The 25,047-nt window shown below is 29.2% G+C and overlaps 1 protein-coding gene and 1 long non-coding RNA gene across 4 annotated transcripts in view; one reads left to right on the top strand and one right to left on the bottom strand.

Annotated features, from left to right (window-relative positions):
• LOC130668354 (opioid-binding protein/cell adhesion molecule homolog) overlaps positions 1-25,047 on the top strand; it is a 103,508-nt gene that overhangs the window by 46,975 nt on the left and 31,486 nt on the right. For 2 of the 3 annotated variants that reach the window (XM_057470602.1, XM_057470601.1), the window contains exon 2: positions 23,032-23,129. In XM_057470602.1, the coding sequence (XP_057326585.1) occupies positions 23,032-23,129 (98 nt within the window). The remainder of the gene's footprint in view (positions 1-23,031; positions 23,130-25,047) is intronic. The other variant, XM_057470603.1, reaches the window with a different exon arrangement.
• Positions 1-25,047, bottom strand: part of LOC130668355 (uncharacterized) — a 77,348-nt gene that overhangs the window by 37,103 nt on the left and 15,198 nt on the right. The window lies entirely within an intron of this gene.

The raw sequence follows: 25,047 nt of genomic DNA, 5'->3' as shown, positions 1-25,047 counted from the left end.
GACTGAATATTAGTAAACATTATGGAGTAGAACGTAAGAAATTAATAACAGATGTATTTTTTTGACAAGTGTCTTGTAGTTTTTTAAGGTTTAAGTAGTAATTTTAAATAGTCAAGTAGTATATTTCAACGATTAACTGTTAATTATAGCAGTTTAAACATTAAAATAATGATTTTACTGATTGAAACGACATTAATTATTAAACATAACATAAATAATTAGGAGTTGAACTACAATTATTGTCAATCTTTTTTTTCCGTAAAGTAAATTCGATAATAGTGACAATTATTTAAGTCATTAAATAAATCTTTATTCACTCCGCATGCGGAGTGATTTTTTTTTAAACTCCGGAACTCCGAGTGAAACAAAATCCGGATTCACTCTCAATTTTTTACTCTCTTAAAATGAATCAGTGAAAATTTTCATAAATAGCCCCAAGTATATCACTGATTGAATCAGTGATATACTCGGGACTGATTCGCAATAAATATTCACTGATTTGCAGCATTTTTCACTGATTCATTTTAAGATAGTACAGTGTGGGAAATCAAAAATTGATAAGTGTAAAAAAATTTTAACTATTTTTGACTCAGCTTAAATTATTATCATGTCTGTTAATACTATCGATGAGAGTAAATAGGGCAAGTGGAACACAAATAGTGATATATCGATATTCGACTGTACTGTGTTGATTCAATTTTAAAAATTGATCCAATAATCCCGTGGGTTATTTGAACAGAAATAATGTCATCCATTTTCGCTCTACAAGCTAACAAAGAAAAAGTTAGACTGTACACATTTCTTGTGAATAATTTAATATAATAATTATTCATTTCCACAAACTTCATTTATAGAATCCAAATAAATTTAATCAAGTGATAAATGTCACTGTTTAATTGACAGGAGACAAATCAAGAATAAATAAATAACAAAGTTGTCGGAAAAGTTTACGAGCTCGAACGGAAATGTGAAATTATTCAAGACTCTTGCGAGTTTGAAGCTTTCCCTCGGGATTCACCAATAAAATATGTCAACATTGAAGTATTTATAATTGTTACCTTCGCATTTATAAAAGTTATATATTTATTTATTACTATGCATTACAAATTCTTGAAGAATTATCCATGACTCATTTAGTTCCCAAAACACGCAGCCTTTATTGTAAAAAATGAGCGGAGTGAACATGGAGTAAATCCGGAGTGTAAACTTAATGACTGAAAAAGGATACACGTGATTTGAAACGCATAAAAAGCATATTTATGATTAAAAGTAACTCAAATAGTTAACGATATCTTAGAAAATGTGATACACGGTAAGAAATGCATGGTGTTCAACATCATGCTGGTATGGTCTCAAGACAGATACTAAAATAGTATGTGAAATATTCCAAGACAGTATTGTAGAGAGTCCCAGAAGTATGGCATTATTTACTATACTGTAGGGGAAAGGGGGGCAAAAGGGGGTAGGGTAGGTAAAACGGGGTACTCCCAAAATTTTATAAAAAAAAATTTTATATTTTAAATGGTTTTTAAACATTCCAAAATCACTTCTGTAAATATAATTAAGCGTAACTTTGAATTTTTTTTGGTAAATTTTTTCAAAAATTTATCGTCAGTTGAAAAATATTAATGACGTTTGTTTTATGATAAAAACTATTAAAAATTTTTTTTCTTCTTTTGTCTCCAATAAACATGTAAAATATCATTTTTCTTTATGTAAATTACTTACAAAAAAATTCAACTTAATCAAATTCGTTTAAAATCCAGAAATTTTTTTTTTTTCCTTTTTTAGGGGGTTCCCCACTTTGCCCGCAGAAATGAAAAATTTTTTTTTTCAACCGTAACTGAAAATTTCTTCTATTTACTTTGAATATCATTAAAAAAAAAAAGATTTAGCGTATTTGAGTCCTCGAAAACTTGGTATTTCCTTAAGTACCCCTCTTTGCCCCTCCCTCCCCTATAGTACTGGAGCTATCATATTGCTTACACGTATGGATAGCAGGCATGGTGAAACAGCAGGGCCCTGAGACCCATACTGCAATGCTGAGAGCACAATGCCACTAGTTTTTCCCGCCATAATTTCTGGCCAGAAGCAATGTGAATACGGCAATGCAGCATGGGCCTGACGGCCATACTGACATTGCGGCGTCCGCGCCAACTATTGCCAATGTTACTATTTCCGCAATGGTCGAATCATGTATGCATACAATTTTATAACCTATAAAAATCTTCGATACCATACAGTATGGCGTTTACGCCCATACTGGCATAGTGATATCCACAAAATATTTCTTACCGTGTATATATTTGATTTTTATAAAAACATTAATGTTTAAAATTTGTGGGTTAAGACCTTTTAGAACTAAGGTAATGATATTCGTTTTATAAGCATGCATTGAAATTGAAAAAATTTTTGGAAAGAAGCCATTTTCAGTTAACGGAACTTTAAAAAGCTATCATTGAAGTTTCTTACGAGTTATTGATATGATTGGCTCTATGTACATGTATATCCTTCGTTTTTTTTTATTTTTCATGAACTCTTGTTCTATTCTTTGACTTACTTCAAGCATTTCAATTCCGCTTTATAACGAGGCTGTATTGCAGAATAAGAAACTCTATTACAATGGAAACTAAAGTTGTGTATTTATAAAATCTATAGTTTGAAGCAGGTATAGGCAAATACAAAACTATATAACCAATTATACGAACTGTACAGAAACGAGATACGGCAGAGCTCGAATGCACGTTCAAATAAGAATAACAAGAATACAAGTGAAGAAGACCAAGTAGTAAAGTTTCAACCAAAATTTATAGATTGGAAATTCTTGATGAGATATTCAATGAATAATCCTCTGCAGACAATTGTGAAAATTCTCAAGGATATTTCTTAACTTTATATAGATTTATATCTATATATATATTCTTGAGCTTCTTGAAATATATATTGATTCGATAATTTCTCTTGTAACGTTAAGGAAGTGAATCTATCTAATTATTGAAAAAAAAAAAAAAAAAAAATTTGAGTACCCAAGCACAGGCATTGAAGTTTTTTCGTTTTCATGTTATCGAAAATTTATCAATAGTTTATTTGAACAACTCGTGGTAATATAAATATAACAATTGTAGAGTACAGTTTGTAATATTGACACAATGTTTTTTTTTTTTTTGTAATTCTTTTTGTTTTGTAAATGCGTAGTAGAATAAATAATTGATTGGCATCAAAATTCTCAACCAATTATGTCTTGGATATAGAGCGTAGCTTGTTATTTTTATAATATACCAGATTTTATTTTTATTTTCATCGGCAATATATATAATGAATTTATGATACGTATCAGTAGTTGCTCTGTAATAAAACTGGAAATAATTTTTTTTCAACAGTCATTATTTTATAAATGGATAATTCTATAGTTATATTAATACTTCAATACTTGGCCTGCGATGTGCTGTAAAAATTCGAATTAAATTTTTTAATTTCATTTTAATTTCAACTGAATGCTTATATTTATATGTAATATGAATTTTATATTTTTAAAAATTTCCTTTTTCTCATTTTTTACATCCGTAATGAAACATCAAATCTCTCTTGGCCACAGACATTTCATATTATTTATAATGGAGTTTATTTCAATAGAAAAGAATATTGCAGATTTTTTTTTTCACTAGTGGTTTTGTTGAATCAAATTTGAAATTGAAATAAGCAAAAGTTATTTAAAATAGAGAACTGATGAATTTTTCTTTTAAAAAATCACTAAAATTTAAACTGTTTTGATGCAAGTGATTTATAAGGAAGGAAATTAAAAATGAATTTTTGTTAAAGAACAAAAAATCAAATTGGTGTAATAAAACATAAACGAATTGAACTATAAAGGTCATGGTTGTAATTCGATTTGGGGTAAGAAAATCGGTTTATCTGTATCTGCATAAAATTACTTCCATCTCTCGATGGAGAAGTTAGAGCATCGCGGGAGAGCATTAGCGAGTGAAATCGATATCTTCTCGGGAATAGATAAAGCAAGCAAGCAGGAAAGAAGTAGTGGGATGGAGAAAAAGAAATAGATAGAAAATAAGAAAACGAGAAAGATAGATTCATGAGTGGTAGCAACTATTCTATGTGCAAGACTTAGTCTCTCTCCTTAAATCTCTTACATTTTTTTTCCTCTATTTTTACCTCTACACTTCCTAGGCTTTGCAAAAGGATGAGTAACCTCCAGGAATCGCGATGTCTTATCTCGAAGGATTAGTGGAGGTATGCAGGATGGAGTGCAGTCTACCATCAGACGAGGTTTTGCTAAATTCTCTCTGGAGAATAAGGTGAGCTCTAATAGGCCACACTAGTTTGATGCCGCGTTTTCTGGTTCATGCATATACACACACACATACATACATATGCACTGAAGTAGCATTGAGAGATATATAGACTAAAGAAGATGAATAAAATGAATTCGTTGCAAAAGTAAAAAAAAATAGGTACCAGCATTAAAATGTAAAAGCAAAGCTTATTACTCCATACCTAGATTAAAAACGAGTATTCAAAATATTTGAATGGAACTCATTTAAAGTTGGGGTATTTATTTTTGATAAGATAATTTCCAGGGATAGTTTTATAAATCCATGGATTAGTTGGATTTTTATCAGAAGAAAAATGAGAACATATAATACAAGTGATTACAATAATAGTTGCAATAATAATTTTTCTGTCACTTTTATGAGAGTTTTGAAAAGTAGTTCATTTATGATGAATGCAAACACTCAAGAGTTTAAAGTTTAAAGCTGAAACAAGAAGGTAGGAACAAAGCTGCCAGTAAATATAGAATATTGTACCTGACAGTGAATGGTTATATTCTCTAGTTGTTTCTGTTTGTTCAATCATTCACGGTATTTTGCAAAGTGACGCGGTATCCCACGAGTCTCCTGTTTCGTTTTGAATATATATATATATATATATACACATAAAGAAGAGTCGAATTAGAGTAGCATACACCCTACGTTACCAAAACACGTTTGTCGGGTCAACGGTCCTGGACATGTGAGATAGAAATGAGGTCGACTGAGTCGTCACATAAAATGTTAGACGGTTCCTTCACTTGCTTTCTGTACTACAAATACTACACAGTGCTATCTCCGAGAATGAATATAGCGAATGGAGGGTTTTATTGCATTGTGACATTTTAATGCATTCTTCTGTGGTGGTTTTGCAAAAAAAATAAAAAAACATAATAATGATAAACGTTTATAATATAAATGCATTTTTATCCATTACAATAATCTTTCGGCATTTACAGTTTCAACTTAACATTAATTTATTTAAACATTATGAGACGAAAAAAATTATTTTTTGTATGTATTGGAGGTAAAAAAAATAATTTATGGAGTATTCATATCATTTTAAGGGTTTTTGCAAATGATCAATTTTCAATCACGTATTATATGCCCTCATTTAAATTTATTCGAAATTTTAATTTATGAAATGGAATATTGTAATGTTATATTTCATTAAAAAAAAAAAAAAAAACAGATTGAAACGTATTTTTGAAAAATTATTAATATTCACGAGGTTGTTCACCCTCAATTATTTCAATTATTTCATGACTCAATTATTATATTATTTCATAATTATTGTATAATCAATTAGTAGAGTATAATTAATATATCAAGCATAGTGAAACGTACCCTGTAAAAAATTCGGAGTAATGACGGATTTTATTATGTTATTGTATCGTTTTTTTAACTTCCCGCTAAGAAAATTGCAAATTTTCAAAAAAGGGAAGTTATTGGTTTCGGTCCGATTTTCGAAAATCGAATTTCCATCAGATGTCGACGTTTTGAGGTCCTAGGAAGCTATTCTGACTATTCCCGGATGGACGTCCGTGTGTATGTGTGTGTGTGTGTGATCTTTTTTTTGTCCGACGATATCTTTGGAATGAATCAACCGATTTAAACGTTCTTGGTGGCAATCGAAAGAGCTCACCAAAACTTAGGATAGATTAGATTTTGGGTTAAATCGATCATATAGTTTACGAGTTATACGAAGAATGAAAACTAAAAATTTTTTTGTTTTTGGTTTTCTGCGTATAACTTATAAACCACTGGCCAGATTCACCTCAAAATGTAATCAGTTTTAAGTCTTGTTGAACCCTTTCGATTGCCACCAAGAACGTTCAAATCGGTTCATTCGTTCCAAAGATATCGTCGGACAAAAAATATAATATTTCAGTGAAGGTACGGTTTACCGGCCTAATAAATTTTTGAATTCGAAGAGCTCCCTGAGCTCAAAAACAGCGGGAAGTTTTGGGGCTGGTCCGCAGGGTCAGGCGGTTTTCAGATTTTTTTTTATAATAATTCTTCATTTGGTTAAATTGGATACAAACCCATAATACAAATAGCAATAGGAGTTAATTATGGAAATAAAATTTAGTAAAGTGGATATGCATAGATTTTAAACAAAACAGGCTCTTAGATAGGCGAATACTTTTTTTCGGATCGGGTTACACGAGTTTTCCGAGTTGGTGGCACAGTAGGTCACTCGAAGCGATTACTGGACCCCAGAATTGGGTTAAACATTTTACTTAAACTCAGTTCCGGAGTTTTAAAAACAACCACTATGCATACGGAGTAAATGAGGAGTCTGTTTTTTTAGCAGAGTAATTTTGGAATTAACTGAATTTCACTTCAACCTGCATTCACTCTAATTCGGAGTTTTAATATAAAAATATACATCTTTTAGGAGTGGATTTTACTCCAAACCGGATTTTCAATGTTGAATAAAACTCCCCTTCGGAGTGAATTTCAATGATATTCATCATAATCACTAGTATTTTTTACGTCAATCAACACCAAAAAGTAAATAATATATTTTTTTACGTAGAATATATTGTGCACAGAAAATATACGTTTTTATATTAGAAAATAATTTTTTTTTAATATTTAGATTATTAAAGAAATTTTCATTTTGTTGTAATAACTTAAAAGGAAAATGTAATATATTTAACATTGACAGATATATAGAGACCTCTTCAATTCTAATAGTGCCGTAAAAAAAAAAAATGTTTTTTTTTTCACACTGGGGAAACATTAAAGAGTGACTTTTATATAACCTTCTCACAAACACGAGTATAAATTGAAGCTGTGTCATGTTTTTTTTTATTTATTATTTTTCGTGCGCTCTGAAAAGTCATTGGTAAGCTATAATTTACATGATGTATCAATACGTGAAAAAATGGTTTATGATCTTTAATACACAATCATTAAAATAGATGACGATGATAATAGATTCAATAATTACAAAATAATAAAGGCGATGATAAGGATAAATTAAAGTAAATTTGGTCTTTATGCAAACGCTAATTACGAATAAATGAATAATGTGATAAATTAAAACGAGTGCTTAACATTAATTACAGCAATAAAATAGAATATTCAAGTAAGAAGCAAAGCCTCTGAGGCGGTAGTTGTAGGGTAATTAAAGAAAGACCGTGGATTTATTCATTTGTCGTGAACGATTAAATGGCTCGATAAATGTGTTTAGATTTACTACTACTACTATATTGTTATAAAATATATTGTATAACACATAGAATTTTATATACATATACAAGAGCCAGGTAAATGGGTACGCTAAATCATCTACCTCCTGAACTTATGAATACGCTGGGTATTTTACTTCCAGCTTACAACTGAAAAACATAAAAGAGACATAAATTTTTTTTGTCATACACATCGATAATCTATCAATGATTTATCGATTACAAGTAGAATTAAAGGATACAGTTATTTAGAAAAAAAATATTTCTAAATTTTTTTTTATCATTATTTGGAAGTGATACATCGCGTCCCGGAAATTTCTTTTTGAAATTATGGGAATATTATGATGGATTTATTAGAGATGATCAACCATCTGGACCTGGTGCTCAGTAGCCACAATAAATAATTAGTAGTTTGGATGGGCCGTCGTGTCCTGGTCTTCCCTATTTATCAAAAATGAACAAACTCTCTTTAATGTAAGATAAAGTCGGAAGAATAGTTTTAAAAAAATTTCAAAATAAAGGCACCGAAGCAAAAAATTTGTAAGAATCCATCTCACGTATTTTAAATTACCTAAATTAATTATAAAAGTGATAAACGACACTTTAGAAATTTTTGAAAAAGGATTTTTTGTAATAAATTTTTCACACATACATTCGTATATTATGGTTGATATTTAAAGCCCTGTAACTTTTTTCTCATTCATTTGACGTATATATGATATCAGATACTTTTTGTAGAAAATTGAATTTCCTACACGAGCATGATCGTAAGAATTTGAAAAAAAAATATTTTGATGCAATAAGAATGAAAATTAATAAAAAAAAATCTAACACTGAGTCAACTAAATTTTTGTTGATTTTTGAAGCCCCGTAACTTTTTCCCAGTTCGTTTGACGTACATAATGCATCAGCACTTATTTGTAGAGAATTTAATTCCCTACAAAATTATACTAGGTGAAATTTAGTAAAACAAATTTTTCATAGTCTTAATAACGAAAAACTAAAATGAAAAATTTTCCCGTGTATTTTAAATGGGAAAGGGGACCCCCCTTTGTGATAGCTCAATTTTAAAGATATCTGGCTAAAATTTTATGAGGATTCTTTTTATAATATGAAGTTACTTTTGAGCCCATAAGACGTTAAAAAAAAATTTTTTTTTTCTTGGGACACCCTAACGTATATAGGTATATATAAAGTGTTGGTAAAGATAATTACCACATAGAAGAATATTTTTGTATTCACGACTGCAACGTTCGTACAAGTTTCGCATGGGTTAATGGTAATAGCAGCTAATTGTTAGTCAATGCAGAAACTCTAGAATATTCTCTTTGACTAGGAATCCTATTACAAAGTCAAGTTAAATTACCGTCTGATTTTTTCTCCAAACGTTTTGTACCAATTTAATTATCAGTGCAGTATTTAAGAAAAAAAAAAATAGTTTTAAAAAAAGTTATGTGGTAGATTTTCATAATAACAATGATAAAAAAAAAATATAAAACTTTCAAAGAGCCAAATATTAGTACAAAACTAAGCCTTGCCTTCTTTTTTTATGTTCTATAGAAATATTCCTTTGTCTAGCAAATCGTCTTATTCAAGCTCGAGAGCATCGAGTGAATGTTGAGTAGAGAAAAAAAAATTCTTATGCAAAGCATTGAGAAAAGTGGCAATATTTCGCACTCTTTTGCACTTGAAAACTGTTAAAATATGCGATAAATTGAAAAGCTATGTTAAGTGACTGTAAAAGTTTTTTTAATGTTTTAGTAACCATAAATACTAATTACACCGCAGGAAATATTTTAATTTAATTCCGTTGAAGATTTAATCGCTGGTCTACTTACTAAGAGGTAGTTGAAGAAAATAGATATTTAAAAGAAATCCATTATTATACTTTGATAATTGTGTTCATATTTTAATGGTGTGATAAAAATATAAAGAGAATTTGATTTTATGTTACGTAGAGCATGTGGATCCAAATAGATGTTTCCGTGTTCTTTAAAAAGGATTACTCGGCAAATGAAAGTATGTGAAAAAAATTGCGGCATAAAGTGTAAAGAATGCGATGATGTACAGCAATCCATTTTCCGTCTAAGATGCATTCATATACATAAAAATTCACATATGTTTATGTACATATCTGTGTATAAAAAAGTTAAAAAAAGTGAATTCTCATCAGTTTCTAGAGAGTTCTAAGGCTGTGCGTAAAATCTTTACTAGTGGAACATCTTTTTCCATGAGATATAAGTACATCACAGTCATCTCTTGCATAGTATACTGTACTACGTTACAGTATATAGGCTTCGTATACATCTACATCCATGCCTGCATGTACTAGAGGTTCTTCAGAAAGCTCTTTAACATACATACCTTTTTGCGGTATTCTAGGAAAGATAGAAAACCTTTTCTGATGTATGTATAACCATACACATACATACACACTGATACGAAACCATAGAAATTGCCTCGAGACGATTTCATCAGGGAAATCTCTTCTTCGCGTATGCACGTTTGTCAGCAACGCAAAGGAGACGGATAGGAGGCCAAGTTTAAATTTAGGAAGAGAAAGTAGGGATGAAAGAAGAATATATATTTCTCAGTGCTTTTATTTAATATAAGATCTACCTGTCGCAGTTTAGCTGGGATATTAAACCGCATCCGACAGCAACAAACTAAAATGATTTCTGGGAATTATAAAGGCTGGAACTGAGCTCGAGTTTCATGTACCGAAATGCTAGTTCAAATTTGTATATAACGTGCTATTTTAGTAAAATACTGTTGGAGATTTATATGAAATGGAATATAAAATATATATACACCTATACAGATATTTTCTCTTATTATTATGTACGCAGGTAGAAATTTTGTGTATTTGTGTTAAAAAATTATTTGGTTAAATTTTTTGTGTTGATTTTTAACACAGAAATCTGTTAATTCAACACAAACCCTTTGTGTTATTTTACTTTAACAGATTTTTTATGTTAAATGATTGGAAAATCTAGAATGTAACACATTTCTTATGTTATTCAAAAATTAACACAAAATTTGTGTTGTTTGACTAAACGTTTCCGCGCGATTCTTCATTACTATAATCAAGCAAAGCATTGTCTGCAGGGAAATTTGGATTATAATTTATTTACAATTAAAGATATACATTTTACAATTAAATTTAGATAACTTTCATACCTTTCTGACCTGGTTCAATTGTTCGCTAAATTGACATAAGTTCTACTAAGGGTAGATCAGTATACTTGAGTTGGTTAGGTTATGTGCTTATGTTTATTAGTTGATTTTAACACGAAAATGTGTTAAATTTACACAAATGTTTTGTGAAATGTACACAAATTTTCTGTCAAAAGAACAGATTTTATGTCTTCAATTTTATTTAACATAAAATTTGTGTTAAAGATCAACACAAACGCAATGTCTTGAATTAACACAAAAATTTGTGTAGACCATTTGCAACAAACGATTTGTGTTTAATTTAACACAAAATTTCTAACTGTGTAAGCTTATACGAAATAATAATAATGATTTCGAATATTAGTTAGTTACTTGAAACAGGTTAATGTCCCAAATATTAATTAGCAGTAAGATAATATTACTTGCACTTGACTATATATTGATTCATATAAGTATCGATTGAGCGACGGAATACATAGAATAGAATATCTTGTTATATCTCGGATTTCAATTAGGCTTAGTAGTTAGTGTGTTTCCAGTATATCAAATGCAATCTCATCATCAAATGATGACTATGAATTTATACAGATACGTGTGATTAATACTTCAGTATAGGTCTCTATGTCTCTCTATTCTTTTGTTGTCCTGAATATATCACATATGATGCTTAATATAGCAATATCTGTATATGTATACGTCATTCAGCAATATACATTTATGATAGATTTATATTTTAAATGATTTTGACAGCCGTTATAAAGATTGATGCAGAATAAAAGACTCGAAATGTCATTGATGACAAGTTGTCCATAAAAGCACTTGCTTTTCTGCTTTGAATATGGATATATTTATGGATAGATGTTAGATGTAGGTGTGCAGCGATGAAATGACATTTTGTTATCTTCAGCGAAAGTATTTGTTTAGTGAATACACAGATACGAGTCAATATATTGAATCAAGGTGGTATGCTACGCGATGAAATGATAAAAAGAGGAAAAATAAAAAATTCTTATTCCAGGAGATCGTCGAGTGAGTTGTTGAATATTTCTGCCAAGCTTTGTACAATTTGCTTTCTAGCATTCCGTCTTACGGTGAAATGTTGACATTCAACAAATCGTCCGTTTCTGCGATAGGACATTCAAGTGACAAATTTATAGTGTTCCGATGTATAAGAAAAAAATATAAACGAGAAAGAGAGAGCAAGAGAAATGAAAAGAGTTAAAAATAAAAAATAAAAAGTACGACTACTAGTGGATACAAAGTTTCGTTGAATTTATTTTTGAAAAAAGTTTTTAAACTTTTTTCGCTGACTTGAAATTTTACATTTTAAACTTTTTATCGTGAATTTTTCTGCTTACTGATTGTAATCGAGAGACAGCCAAAGTAACTTGAGATATACATTTAAATATACATTTGTTATGGACATTTGAAAAAAAAAAAAAATATTAATTAATTAAATAACAACTAAACAAATAGATGAATGGAAAAATAAAATAGGCTTTACAAGGTGGATGAAACTTTGGGGATTGCTAATGTGCGGAAAAGAAGAAACAAACTTTATTTTCACCAACTCGAAGTGACTCATTCAACTTAGTTAATTACTTACTTTCTAACCGACCAGTTACATATAAAACAACTTTACTTCGTGGTTAATACCTTTTTGTTTCAACAAAAGTTGAGTTCATGTTTTCTCTTTCAATTTTGGTATCCCTCTTGTTTCAAGCTCCTTTGTCGATCTACTCGTCTTAATATATATATATATATATATATATATATATATATATACAGTCAATGTAATTGTACGTTAATATTTTTATAATTAATTAATTATTATTATGTTCTGTGAGTGAATTCAATACCACAATACAAAGAAGCCGAGAAAAAACAATGGTGGTTTATTCCGGGAATCGAACCCGGGTCTTTCGATATTATTATTATTATTATTTTTATTTAATTTTGATCAAAAAATAGAGAAACATTCTATAATATTTTTCATTTTAATTAATCATATTTCATTTAATAATTACATCATTCGTGTGTCAGTTTATATCTGATAGGTTAAAAATTCTGATTTCAATACGAATACCTATATCAATACCGCACGAATGAAAACAATAAAAAAAGCGTAACAAATAAAAAAAATAATAATACGGAGTTTGCAAATAAAGAGAACACAGATGTAACATCAGGTGAAAACGTACAGCACATATTAACTACGGCAGGTTTATGAATTCAATTTTGCACGAGATTACCAAATGGAGAAACGCATAAATAAAAAAAATAAAAAGTAAAATCAATGGGATTGTATGCGAGTACAAGAGATTCTGCCCGAAATTGCAATCCTCGTAGAATGTACGGTCATAATTTGTATTAGTCAATCACGGATTGGGTTCAATCATAAGCATCATCATTCAAAGTTCGGCCTTTAATTTTTAATACAAACGTTCTTAATTTATAAATTCAAACGATAAATTTTTCAGCACTGAAAATTTTTTTTTCTTTGAAATAATACATTATAACCCGGGTCAAAAATAAAACGTGATTTCGACTTAGTTTACCAAGTCGAAATTTGGAGCCGTTTTTCATAAGACAAACTCGACTTTTTTTTACGGAGATATGAAATACATTGTTTCCGCCTTGGTTTAGACTTAACTGGCTTACTTAGTCACGATTTAAGACTAAAAAGTTGAAATCAAGTCGAAATTGACTTGGTTTTGACTTATTCGACTTAAATTATGAGGCGAAAAAGTCAAAACTAAGGTGACATAATTTTTATATATTAAGGCGAAAGTAAGGCAAATGACTATCGTTTTTGAAGTAAAGACGGATAAGTTCAAACTAAGATGAAAAAAGTTGAAAAAATTTAATTTAAGTAAAAAAAGTCGAGATCTTATCGAAAAATCGTCGGCAAATCGATAACTTCATAAGAAAATAAGGTAAAGCGAGCCTGAATCAAGTTTTATTTTTGACCCGGGAATTTATGATGTTTGATGATAATGTGTGCCTGTATATTAATTCCAATAAATGAAAATCAAAAGTCAAAAGAATAAATAGATGATTGTTGTCATGTTATGTGACTAGTATAAAATAAAGGAGAATACACGTTACGTAAATCTCAGAACGAGTAAAGAAATATTTGATTGCTAAATAGACGGATGTGTTTTGGAGTTAGAGTACGGCAATCCGTTTTAGTTAATTTAGGGTGTGTATCGAGATCGAGTGGAATGAACATGGACATAGTCCCGTAAGGATAGGGGATAACAGACGTTTGTGGGTGGAGTAGATGGTCACTAAGGGTAATTGATATTGGTACATTGTGAACAGTTCCAAATCTCTCTAGAGGAGTATAGTTGGTTCTAAAGGTAATCTCGCCGCACATATGTCAACGAAACCAGCTGCTAATGTCCTTCAATAAGACATAAGACAACGGAGTGTATACGTATATAAATATTTGCTTTACAAATAGATTCTTGCTGTACAAACAATTCACTTCAATTTATAAAGGTTTCAATTCAACGGTCCGTATTTTATTTCAAATACGAAACCAGCAGCGTTATAAATTATCTGAAGATTTTAATGATGACGATTCAAAAAAAAAAATTATCAGAAGAAATGCAGTTCAAGCATATTTGAATAATTGCGCTTTCAGTGTTGCAGTGAGTTTAATTTAAAGTTTTAGATCATGTCAAAGGAAAATCTACCATCCATTAAATTGCAAATTTTTTTACGTTTTGAAATAGCGTTGAATCTTAAGTTTTGTCGAAGTTTTGTGGTCTATGACAGCTCAAAATCTCGAAGAGTGAAATGATTGTGCTTAATGCAACTCGTTTGAATGAGTGCAGTATGTATATGTATAGTGTCATAATTGCGATTGGTACACGAGCCGCAGGCAGCTTTACCAATACACTAGCGTTCATATTCCATTTTTCAAAAGTATACTAGTTATTGTAGAAAAAGCTCAAAAAAAATACACAAGTATGTCAACAAAATATAGATTGCGCATGCGATAATTATTTTGTTGATATAGCAGCATTGTACTGAAATTTCTCTTAGTTGGGAAAGGTCAGTAAGTGGTTTTGGCAGTTATAATGTTCCGCTCTATTGTTTATTTTTATTTAGTACTATATAGGGAAAAGCCGGACAATATGAGGTTAATGAAGACAATGTGCAATTTTTTCGTCAATTTTTAATTACCAGTAAGAAAAAAAATTTTTTTTTTTATTTTGAGGTAAAATGGGGTTCCAAGTAGAATAATTTCAAGCCAGAGAATGATAAACTTTATTTTCGGCCGAAAAGTGGCCGACAAAAGACTCAAGCCATGAACACGAAGCCGAAAAATGGCCGAAAACGTGATAAATTTCTATAATTTTACGTACAAAAAAATACTATGGTAGTCAAAAGACTGCCTTAATTTATCGGCCAATTTTCCGCCTGTTTATTAAGAATCATAAAATTTCAGTGCGTTTTCCGCCAACTTTCGGCTTTTTCCATTAGAATTCTTCGGCTTCAGCAAAATTTAGGCCTCTTTAAAAAAAATTCAATAACTTCGACTCTTTTTCGGCCAAATATTTTTTAGCTCATAATTGAAAATCATTTTAAAGGAATCTATATTTTTCCTTTACCAAAATTTTTAGTTACTCCATTTTTTCCGTAAGCTTTGAAATCCTTACACCGTAATTACTCTCGTAATAATCTGAAATAACAATGATATTAAAAAAAAAAATTCCAAGTATACTTAAAAGGTTAATGACAAATAAGTAAATAATAAAGTTTTATATAATAATTGTTTATTGTTATTTAAATATAAGCAAATGATAAAATTAACTTAATAAGACAAAAGTTAAGTTCTGGTGAATTTGAATATTCATATTGCCGGCGTGTATAATCCAAGACCTGAATTATCTAGTTTTTATATATATATGTATATATAAATGACAGCAATTTTAAAGCACTAGCATCTTTGAATCTCATGAATATGTTAATAAAGTTAAAGCTTCTCTAATTACAGATACCGTGGCTTTCAGAATTGTCTATTCGAACGGTGTATCGTGATTGAAAGAAAACCAACTACCGATGTAAATTATCTCGCATTTAAAAAACATAAAATCCTCGTTGCCATCTGCAATATTTTGTTTGAGTTTGCGCTATTTTATTAAACACTGCATCAGCAAATACCAAAAATAATTAAACGGACTAGACAAATTTGTTTAAGCTTGTAATTGTTAATAGCATTAGCGGAAAATTATGGGCTAATGGTCATTGAATTCATATCGATTACTACTAAGTGTTTCCGTAGATATATTGCTGAACTACGTAAGCTGTTGCCCTCACTTAACATGTAAATAGACCATCTTGATTATTATCTATGACTTATTACTGAAAACGTGAGAATGTCTCATGTTACTTGCTTGCTCTGTTGCTCCATGAAACTCTAGTAAACATTTAGCTAACAAACTCTCGCGTTAATTAATCATACACGATAGCGTTAATAAAATATTAGATTACTTTTTGAACTAAAATATACTGAAATAAAAAAAAAAAAGTATTGTTACCGAGAATATCAATTTTCTCTGAAAGAGAAAGGAAGAGGGTAAAGAAACCTCTCGAGAACGAACGGGCTAACTTGAGTTTTTCATAAAAAATTATAGAAGAAAGGCAAATAAGGACACCTAGAATTTCTATGATCCTGAAGATGAGTGTGACTGTAGCAGATATAAGACAATTTATGTTTCAAATAAATAAATAATTTACACGGAAAGAAATTTTCTTTAAAAATTACCGTTAAATTCACTGTAAACGTGGGGCATAATGCGGCGCTTTTATTTATTATCATTTTTGAAATAAAAATTACGAAAAAATTTATTTATTTTTTGGTAGACTTCATAAAATTTACCGAAAACCGAATAAAATTTACAACAGACTACGGTAAAATTTGGTGAAAAAAAGTTAAAAATTATCTCACTTATCGACAAATGATTAGGTCGTGATTCGTCCCACGATTACAGTGAATGTAACGGTAATTTTTAAGAAAAATTTCTTTTCGTGTAATTAAAGTGATGAAATTACAGAAAATGCGCGTAATAATTTTTTAATTATCTACATACGTTTTTTTGAATTTGTATTCTACTTACACTTTATTTCTTTATTCCAAAATTTTAAGAAATTATGAACTGTCAGCTATATTCACACTAATATCCTGAAGTTAACAGACAATTAACTGTTTTCGGATTTTTTTTCCGACAAATCACAAAAAAAAAAAAAAAACTAAAAATATGCACATGTAGAAAATTAAAAAAACTGTAGGTACAATTTTTTCAAATATTTGTTTTTTTATTTTATCATTCTGAAAAAAATCCAAAAATTATTAGACGTCAGCTAACTTCAGTATCATACATTCTTAACGATAACTTGTTTTTTTTTTTATCATAATTTAAATAAAATTTTCAGTTCAATAATATACTGACAATAATCAATTTCTTTTTTTTAATAGACGTGATGTATAGTGAACATCAATTTTTTTTTTTTTACTTATTTTTATATATTTTTGTAGATGTTTTTCTGTAACTAAGTTATATTGATATAAAATAATTATTTGCAGACTAAAAAGCCCGTAAATAATTTTAAAAAATTATCATGATCGGACTTTTGTTAGGCGACCCAGTTTGCTTATTGTGAAAAAAAATATTTGCATGGATATTAAATTTATCTAAATAATAAAATTTTAATCCAAGAGAGTAAATATTATTATTTAAAACTATGCAATAAATCGATAATTTATTGTGCACCTGATATATAGTTATAACAGCCGACTTGATCAAAGCGACCACTAAAATGGCGAACAATCGATACTCAGGCTCAAAGCTAAGCTCTAAAGAGAAGCGGTCAATCAAATCAAACGATTTCAAGACTGGAATTGAGCTTACTTGATGCACTTAGTTACCATCAGTTAACTCAATACATTAGAATGTCAAAGAATAAATAAATAGTTTAATCATCAAATTGATTGTAACGGATATGGGTAGTGAGTTGAATTATTGAGTGTAATTTAAAAAATAGAAATAAAAATAATAAACCGGGAACATGTCATTGAACGGTTGAATTACAGTAGTGGTGAAAGGCTTTTGAGTAAACATAACACAGTACTTAGCCCATTTGAAATTTATGAGACTCCATCTGCAAATACTGGCGGGCTATTGACTAAAATGGAAATAAGCCGAGATTGGAGTGCACCCGTGACGATAATTCCGTAATACCGTAATTGATTCATCGTGGGTATTTATTAAGTAATATAAAACCTCGTAAATTTCATGTGTATTTATATAATTATTATTCATAATGCATCCGTGAATTCGCATATATGCTATTTAATCACACGGTATTTTACGCTGTAAAAAATCGGGAGTGAATTTGGAGTGATTGTGGATTTTATTTCAATCCGCATTCACTTTGATTCGGAGCTTTAAATTTAAATAAATTCCCTTAAGAAGTGAATTTCACTCCGAGGAGATTAAATAAATAAACAATCATACAATGCAGTCGCTCCGAAATTACTCCGGATCTAATCCATTTTCACTCCGCAATTTTTTTACAGTATACTGAAATTTCTTAATTCATTAAAATATTCGTTTGAGTGAAGTTAAAATGCTATTATTCATTGCAAAGATTAATTTGCAAATAAGGGAAAAATTGAGCACACGTAAATTTCGGTGACAAAAATAATTTTTTTCATTTTTTTTAGAGCTACACTGTTTTGCCTAAAAATAAAAGAAACTTTTTTTTCAAATGACAATAAAATATTTGTCACATTTTTTCAAATATAAGTGAAAAGTGGAAACTTTAGCGAGTACAAGATAAAACGTCCATTTTCCAGAGAGTTCTCCTTTTCACGTCCCTCCTCCTGATATTTTAATTAAATAAATAATTATAAAAATAATGAAAGTATTAATTTTGTTCGGGAATGCATTAGATTCAGTTTGAAAATCCTTTTATCGATTAATTAAAAGTTTTCTCTGTAATTTATTGTATGTGGTTTAGAATTTAAAAAAGTTTAATTAACTACGTTGACTACTACCGCCACCGACTAGGCAATGCCAACCGAGATAAACTCATTAGATTGTAGTTATGTTAACTCAAAAGCGTTATTTAGTCTCGAAATTTAACAAAGCGAATTCAATTCAAATTACGCTGTCCGCGAAACTTGATACATAGATTCTTTACTCGATATATTTTCACTCTGTTTTTCAGTAATAAATAAATAATTGCCCGACAATAAAAGAGTGAAAATTAAATTATCATAAGTAATATTAATGAATAAGTTTAGAATCATTATCAAACAATTTATTCCATAATTTTAACACAAATTTCCTGTACACTAGTTTTTCACATTTTAGTACGTGATAAAAAAGTTTAGCTTGTACTTTATAGTCAACAGTCTAATAAAAATTTTTTTAAATAGATTAAAGTCACTCACGGGAACAATTATTATTTATATTTAAATCTAACTTCCCAAATATTTTTCTCATGTTTTTAAATAAATGTGGCATTCATAATGATTATAAAAAAAAAAAACGCTTATTATTATTTTCCGACAATAAGTATAATTACTTACAAATTAATCTCAATTATCTTCTAAGTGACTTAAAGTTTCAAATGATAGTCAACTTAAATAAAAAAAAACCTAAAGAAGATTTCACTCTATTTAAATAATTTATTCCGACAATGCAATTACTTTAGTAAATAAAAAGTAAATTCAATATATATAAATACATATATTTATTTAAAAGCACTTACATCAATCATTTTAATCTATTAAGCAGCATTATACCTTCTTACTGATTAAATTATCAGCCTCTCCAGAAAATTACTTTGCCTTTTAAAGAATCACACGGCTTCTTGACGATGATAGAATACGAAGCAGATGCTGTGTACATTTAGTCATTTTTTTTTCTTTATCGCGCTTTAAAAGTTCCCGAGCTCTAAACTGTTTTTGGCAATATTCTTTTACGTTTACTCGTTATTGGAATATAAAAAAAAAAAATTAACAATTAAAAACTTGCTTAATTTATTACACAACTAAACGAACAAACAAGCAAACAAAGTTAATGAAAAAATGTTAAAAGTTGGCGACACCTAAAGACACCTTTACAAACATCACGCATCTTGTGTCACTAGATGCTTATTGTTTGTTCATTAATTATTGTTGTCACAACACGGATCATTATATACACATGATATTGTTAAATATGGATCATGAGGTTTCATACTCCCAAGCTATAGTTCTAATTGGTTGCTGGGTTGCTTGCTTTATACTAGTTTCAGCAATCCCTTCGGTAACAATCCCTGTGGGTAACGTCATGTTGAATTATCGAGTTACTTGAGCCAAGTGGCATGAGCACATCATATGATACACACATATACACTTATCGCGATTGAATACTCGACAGTATCCTTTGCTATTTAACTTGTGCGTGAATGTAATAAACTCGTGTATAAATTTACTAGAAAATAATTCCCCTTTAATTGTTAAATAGTTTCAAAATACTCCTATCATTTGAAACTATGATTCATGAGAAAAGATCAGACAAAATAGAATATCTAAAAATTTTTGGCAAATATGCAGGAGGTATTTCACGTATTCATAAGATCAAAAATTAAGGTAGCTAAAATTGACTTCGATGAGAACTCTCTAGATGATCAACATTTTAATTAAAAAAAATATATGAAACATTTGACATCTCGATGACGTCTAGTAGTACACATAAAAAATTTCATTTCAATTTTTTGCTCTATCCTACATGTGAAATAATATATAAACTCGATATAAAATAGCAGCTTTAATTTTACGTCAAATTTCCATGTTATTTTACGTACATGAGAGCTAAAAAGTTGAACTGAAATTTTTTATATAGACCGTACGTCATCGAGATTTCAAAAATTTCATTTCAATGTCTGAGATGAAACTCTGGTTTTCTGGGGTACGGACCTCTTTTTCACACAAGTGAGAGCGTAAGTTCTTGTGGATAATGTAACATAACCTAAGACGAGTGTTGACAATACAAGTATACCAAATTTCTCGTTTTAATCACACGTGTCGAACAATATTTTTTCGATCAATCACTACAGTATTTTTAATTTTGAGTTACACATGCGCAGGTAAATAAAGTGTACACAGAAATGATTTCTTCTATTTATTTTTGTCTATAGCAAATTACTTTTCAGCACAGCAAAATCATGCTAAAAAGTGAAACAGCTGATTTTCATGTATCGTTCTATAGTACGTCAATTATTGAGAGAAAGGCCTATTTTACGCCACACGACTTTCAAATATTAAACTTTGAACGCAGGAGTATTAAAAAAATTTTTTAGGCTTTTCGAAGAATATTTCGTTTTGCCTGAATATAAAAAAAACATTTATTTTACTCAGCTTTTTCTACCAACATAAACTATACATTTAACTGCTCTAATGATCATATTTAATTAACGAGATATTTAATCAAACATAAATTGAATTTTGATTTTATTAAAACAAACGTTGATTCATCATAAGTTTAAATAATTATATTTAATCATTTTAATACAATCATATTAAATAATAATGTCATAATGACATATTCAAAAGTAATTACCAAATAGTCATAATTAACGATTATTCATTAAAATGCATACTTCAATACCCCAGCAAATAATCAAAGAAAATAATTGATATTTAATTCCACAAGCTCTACTCTCCTACAGTTATCTAAATTTAAACTCGAATTTTTCGGAAGTAGAGTAGACAGAAAACTAAAAGCTTCTGTTCGTAAGAAAATTTAGTTCCTCACTAAAGTTACACATAATTAATAATTGGGAATCTTAAATCATAAAATCGATTAATCACTCTCCAAAACTTGTACAGCGCTATATATAATATAATAAGTCTTCCAAAAATATGTAAAATAAACCTTTTCATGATAAAATAAATACATCATCTAACATTATCAATTATTAACAGTTGAGCAGCTTTCAAACTCACCCTCAACAATTTCTCCCCTTTTTTTTTTATCTCCCGTTCCGTGAATCCGAGTCACGTTGATATTAAAATAAACAAAACTGGATTGTAAATATAAATTATATAATTTTATCCAGCTATGATTTAATTAAACATCTCAAAATTAATTAGTTGTCTATAAAAAATGAAAAAGTTTAAACTATAAAGTTTGTCATTAGTTTGAAAGTGTATTGATGCGTGATGTAAAACGCAACACGCTGGATTATGTTCATAAAAGTTTTCATTAAACTTTACAATTTAACTGAAAGTTTATTTCAAATCAACTAGGTACTACTACTACTACTACTACTCCTACTACTTTAGCTCCTCCTACTATTATCCTATAAATATTATTAACTACTGCAACTTAATCCAGAATTCAAGTTAAGCGAAAATACTTTCAACTAACCAATTAACTAACAATAATTTTTATATATCGGTTTTCACCACTAGCTATTTAATAACATCCAAAACTAAGTTATTGTTATTATGACATACATATAGTACTCCTTAGTATTTGCTATATCGACTTTTAGTAGTGAGTATCAAGTGCTAAATAACAAGCAGTAATACTGAAGCTGGAGTGAGTAATCCGTGATCCGCTCAGCTAGGGAAACTGCTCCCTGACGTGTAATTGGGATCAGTGCTTATCGGTTAGTGCACACCCTGATATCCTTCTCAACCTTAGTAGAGTATCCTTCTCTCCTTCTTCCTACTACTACTACTGCTGCAACAACAGTAACTACAACTATAACAGCGACATCTACATCTTGAATGTCCTGCTTATAAGGGATTTCCATGAATACAAGTAGACTTAGATCATTGAAAAGGTTGGATAAAAGAAATATTTACTTTGAGAACATAGCTATGTGTTTTTACGGTTACTTTATATAAATTTACATTTTGTCACTATATAAATGTATTTGTACTACATAAGAATATAGTCGGCATATTTGCAAGTGAATATCACATTTTTATCTGACACTGGCGAAAAATTTTATTCATCTCAGTCACGTTATTTTTCTTTTGTAAGCACAAGCTCTATGTATGCATAATATAAACGTATTATTTATGGTAATATAATAGTAGAGATCAATTTGAATTTTATTATAATTATGTGGCGTTTATCGATGATATTGTGATACGAAACTGACGGTGCCGAAGATGTGGGCTCGCTCGGCGAGGATTTTGGACAATGTAGTTGATAACTATAATGATAATGATAATGACAGTCTATGTATATTGCGATACATTGTTGGATGAATCTTGATACAGTGTTCTTGATGATGTGAATATGTTTCAGAAGTACCGACCTTTGTATTGCCGATATCAAATGTGACAGTACCTGTGGGGAGGGAAGCTGTACTCGCTTGTACGGTTGATGATTTATCAAATTACAAGGTAATTACTTTATTATATGGTTATGCATGAGTTATGACAGTAAATGAAAGTTTTTTTTTAGTTATTACATAAAATATTGGAAAATCCAAAAGTGCACACCCCAATCGCTCATTATAATTCTTAATATTTTATTTTTTATTATTACTTTGATTATATTATTATTATTATTATTATTATTATTATTATTATTATTTCAATCATTTTTATCTTTTATTAATTTTTCATTCAACTACACGCAGAGAATTTTACGGTATTTTTTACACAAAAAATTTATAGAAAAATTACTATAGTCAGAGTATTTCGATATATAGATAGATAATATAATTTATTTTGCCATGAAGTCATGACTTCTTACGGCCATCAAAAACAAAAATACATAAAAAATACATAGTATAAAATTTTGTTCTTATGTTCCTTTACAATTTCAACAATACTATTCTCAATAATTCATCTCATGACACAATAATAAAATACAATATAACACAATAATACAATATGAGATATAATCATAAATTCATCAATTCAATTCATCTCTTGCTCACGGAAATAATCAAAACACGCTTTTCTAAACTCAATAAATGTCGGTATATTAGTGCATTTTGGCGGCAAAAGATTCCAAACTCTCAAGAGTAACATGAGGACAGTATGGAATTATTGTACAAATTACCGATAACGTAGAAATTTTAAAAATACATCGAACAGAATTTACAAGGTGCATTGTAATTTTGACAAAGCAACAGATTCAATTTTATACAAGAAATTACTAATTTAATTTAAATTTCTTAATCTGTTGCTTTGTCAAAATTACAATGCACCTTATTAATTCTGTTCGATGTATTTTAAAAATTTCTAGGTTATCGGTAATTTGTACAATAATTCCATACTGTCCTCATGTTACTCTGACTATAGTAATTTTTTTATAAATTTTTTATGTAAAAAATTCCGTAAAATTCTCTACGTGTAATAAAGAAACTCTTAAAGGAATTTTATATTCTGTGAAGTTGTTTAGCGAAAAATTCTAAAAGTATATTTTACATCATTTCTTTTTCATTACATTGAAGAATATCTTTGATATTAATGTAATATCACAAATTCATATTACATTAGAGTTTTATTTTTTTTTAAACTGTGATGTTGTTCCTTCAAACTCCTTTTAGATTATTAGTTATTAATATACGTTTGAACCTATGAAAACTTGATATTATCAAAGATAAAATGGATTTCGTTTAATTAATAACACTTGAAACGTTTTTAAAAGATTGTTGAGATTTATATTGATATAGAGGCATATACTTTTTTGAAATAAATATTCTCGGAATTTCCACAACGATTGTTTTCCGTACAAAAAAAAGACGATAAAAGTGATTAGAGTAAACGTTGTTTTTTTAAAAAGATTCAATTTTTTCTATCTAATTTTAGTGTATAAAATAATCCAATTTAAAAAAGATATCTCTCAATCAAATAAAACATTCGAATAGAAAAAGTTTTCTCGTAAATTGATTTTAGATTGTGGATTTAATAAAAAAGATATAATTGAAGATTTTATCGATATTGAGATACATTTTTTTTATCTTCAATGGATTTCAGTATCCCTTTATTTTCCCTTCTTTTATTGAATATCGCCGAATAGTACACAAAATGTAGCTGAATTAAAACAAGAGGGCTTATAATTTATAATAAAATCTTCCACATGGGATTTAGTACAGAAAGAGAACTACCTATACACTAAAAAAGTTTTTCCATACGTAAAGTTTTAGCTCGACACACAACACTAAACACTAAGAAAGCTTCTATGGGAGTTACTCGTTGACGTCTCTTAGCGAGTTGTGATAGTCTACAGAGAGCTTAAATGAAAGTACCATATTGCGGGGCTATATAAGAGGGACAAGTACTACCATCACTAAAGAAGATATAGCTT

Source organism: Microplitis mediator, chromosome 5 (assembly GCF_029852145.1).
Source record: "Microplitis mediator isolate UGA2020A chromosome 5, iyMicMedi2.1, whole genome shotgun sequence".
NCBI classification, from domain to species: Eukaryota; Metazoa; Arthropoda; class Insecta; order Hymenoptera; family Braconidae; genus Microplitis; species Microplitis mediator.
This window is presented reverse-complemented; position numbering and strand designations above follow the sequence as displayed.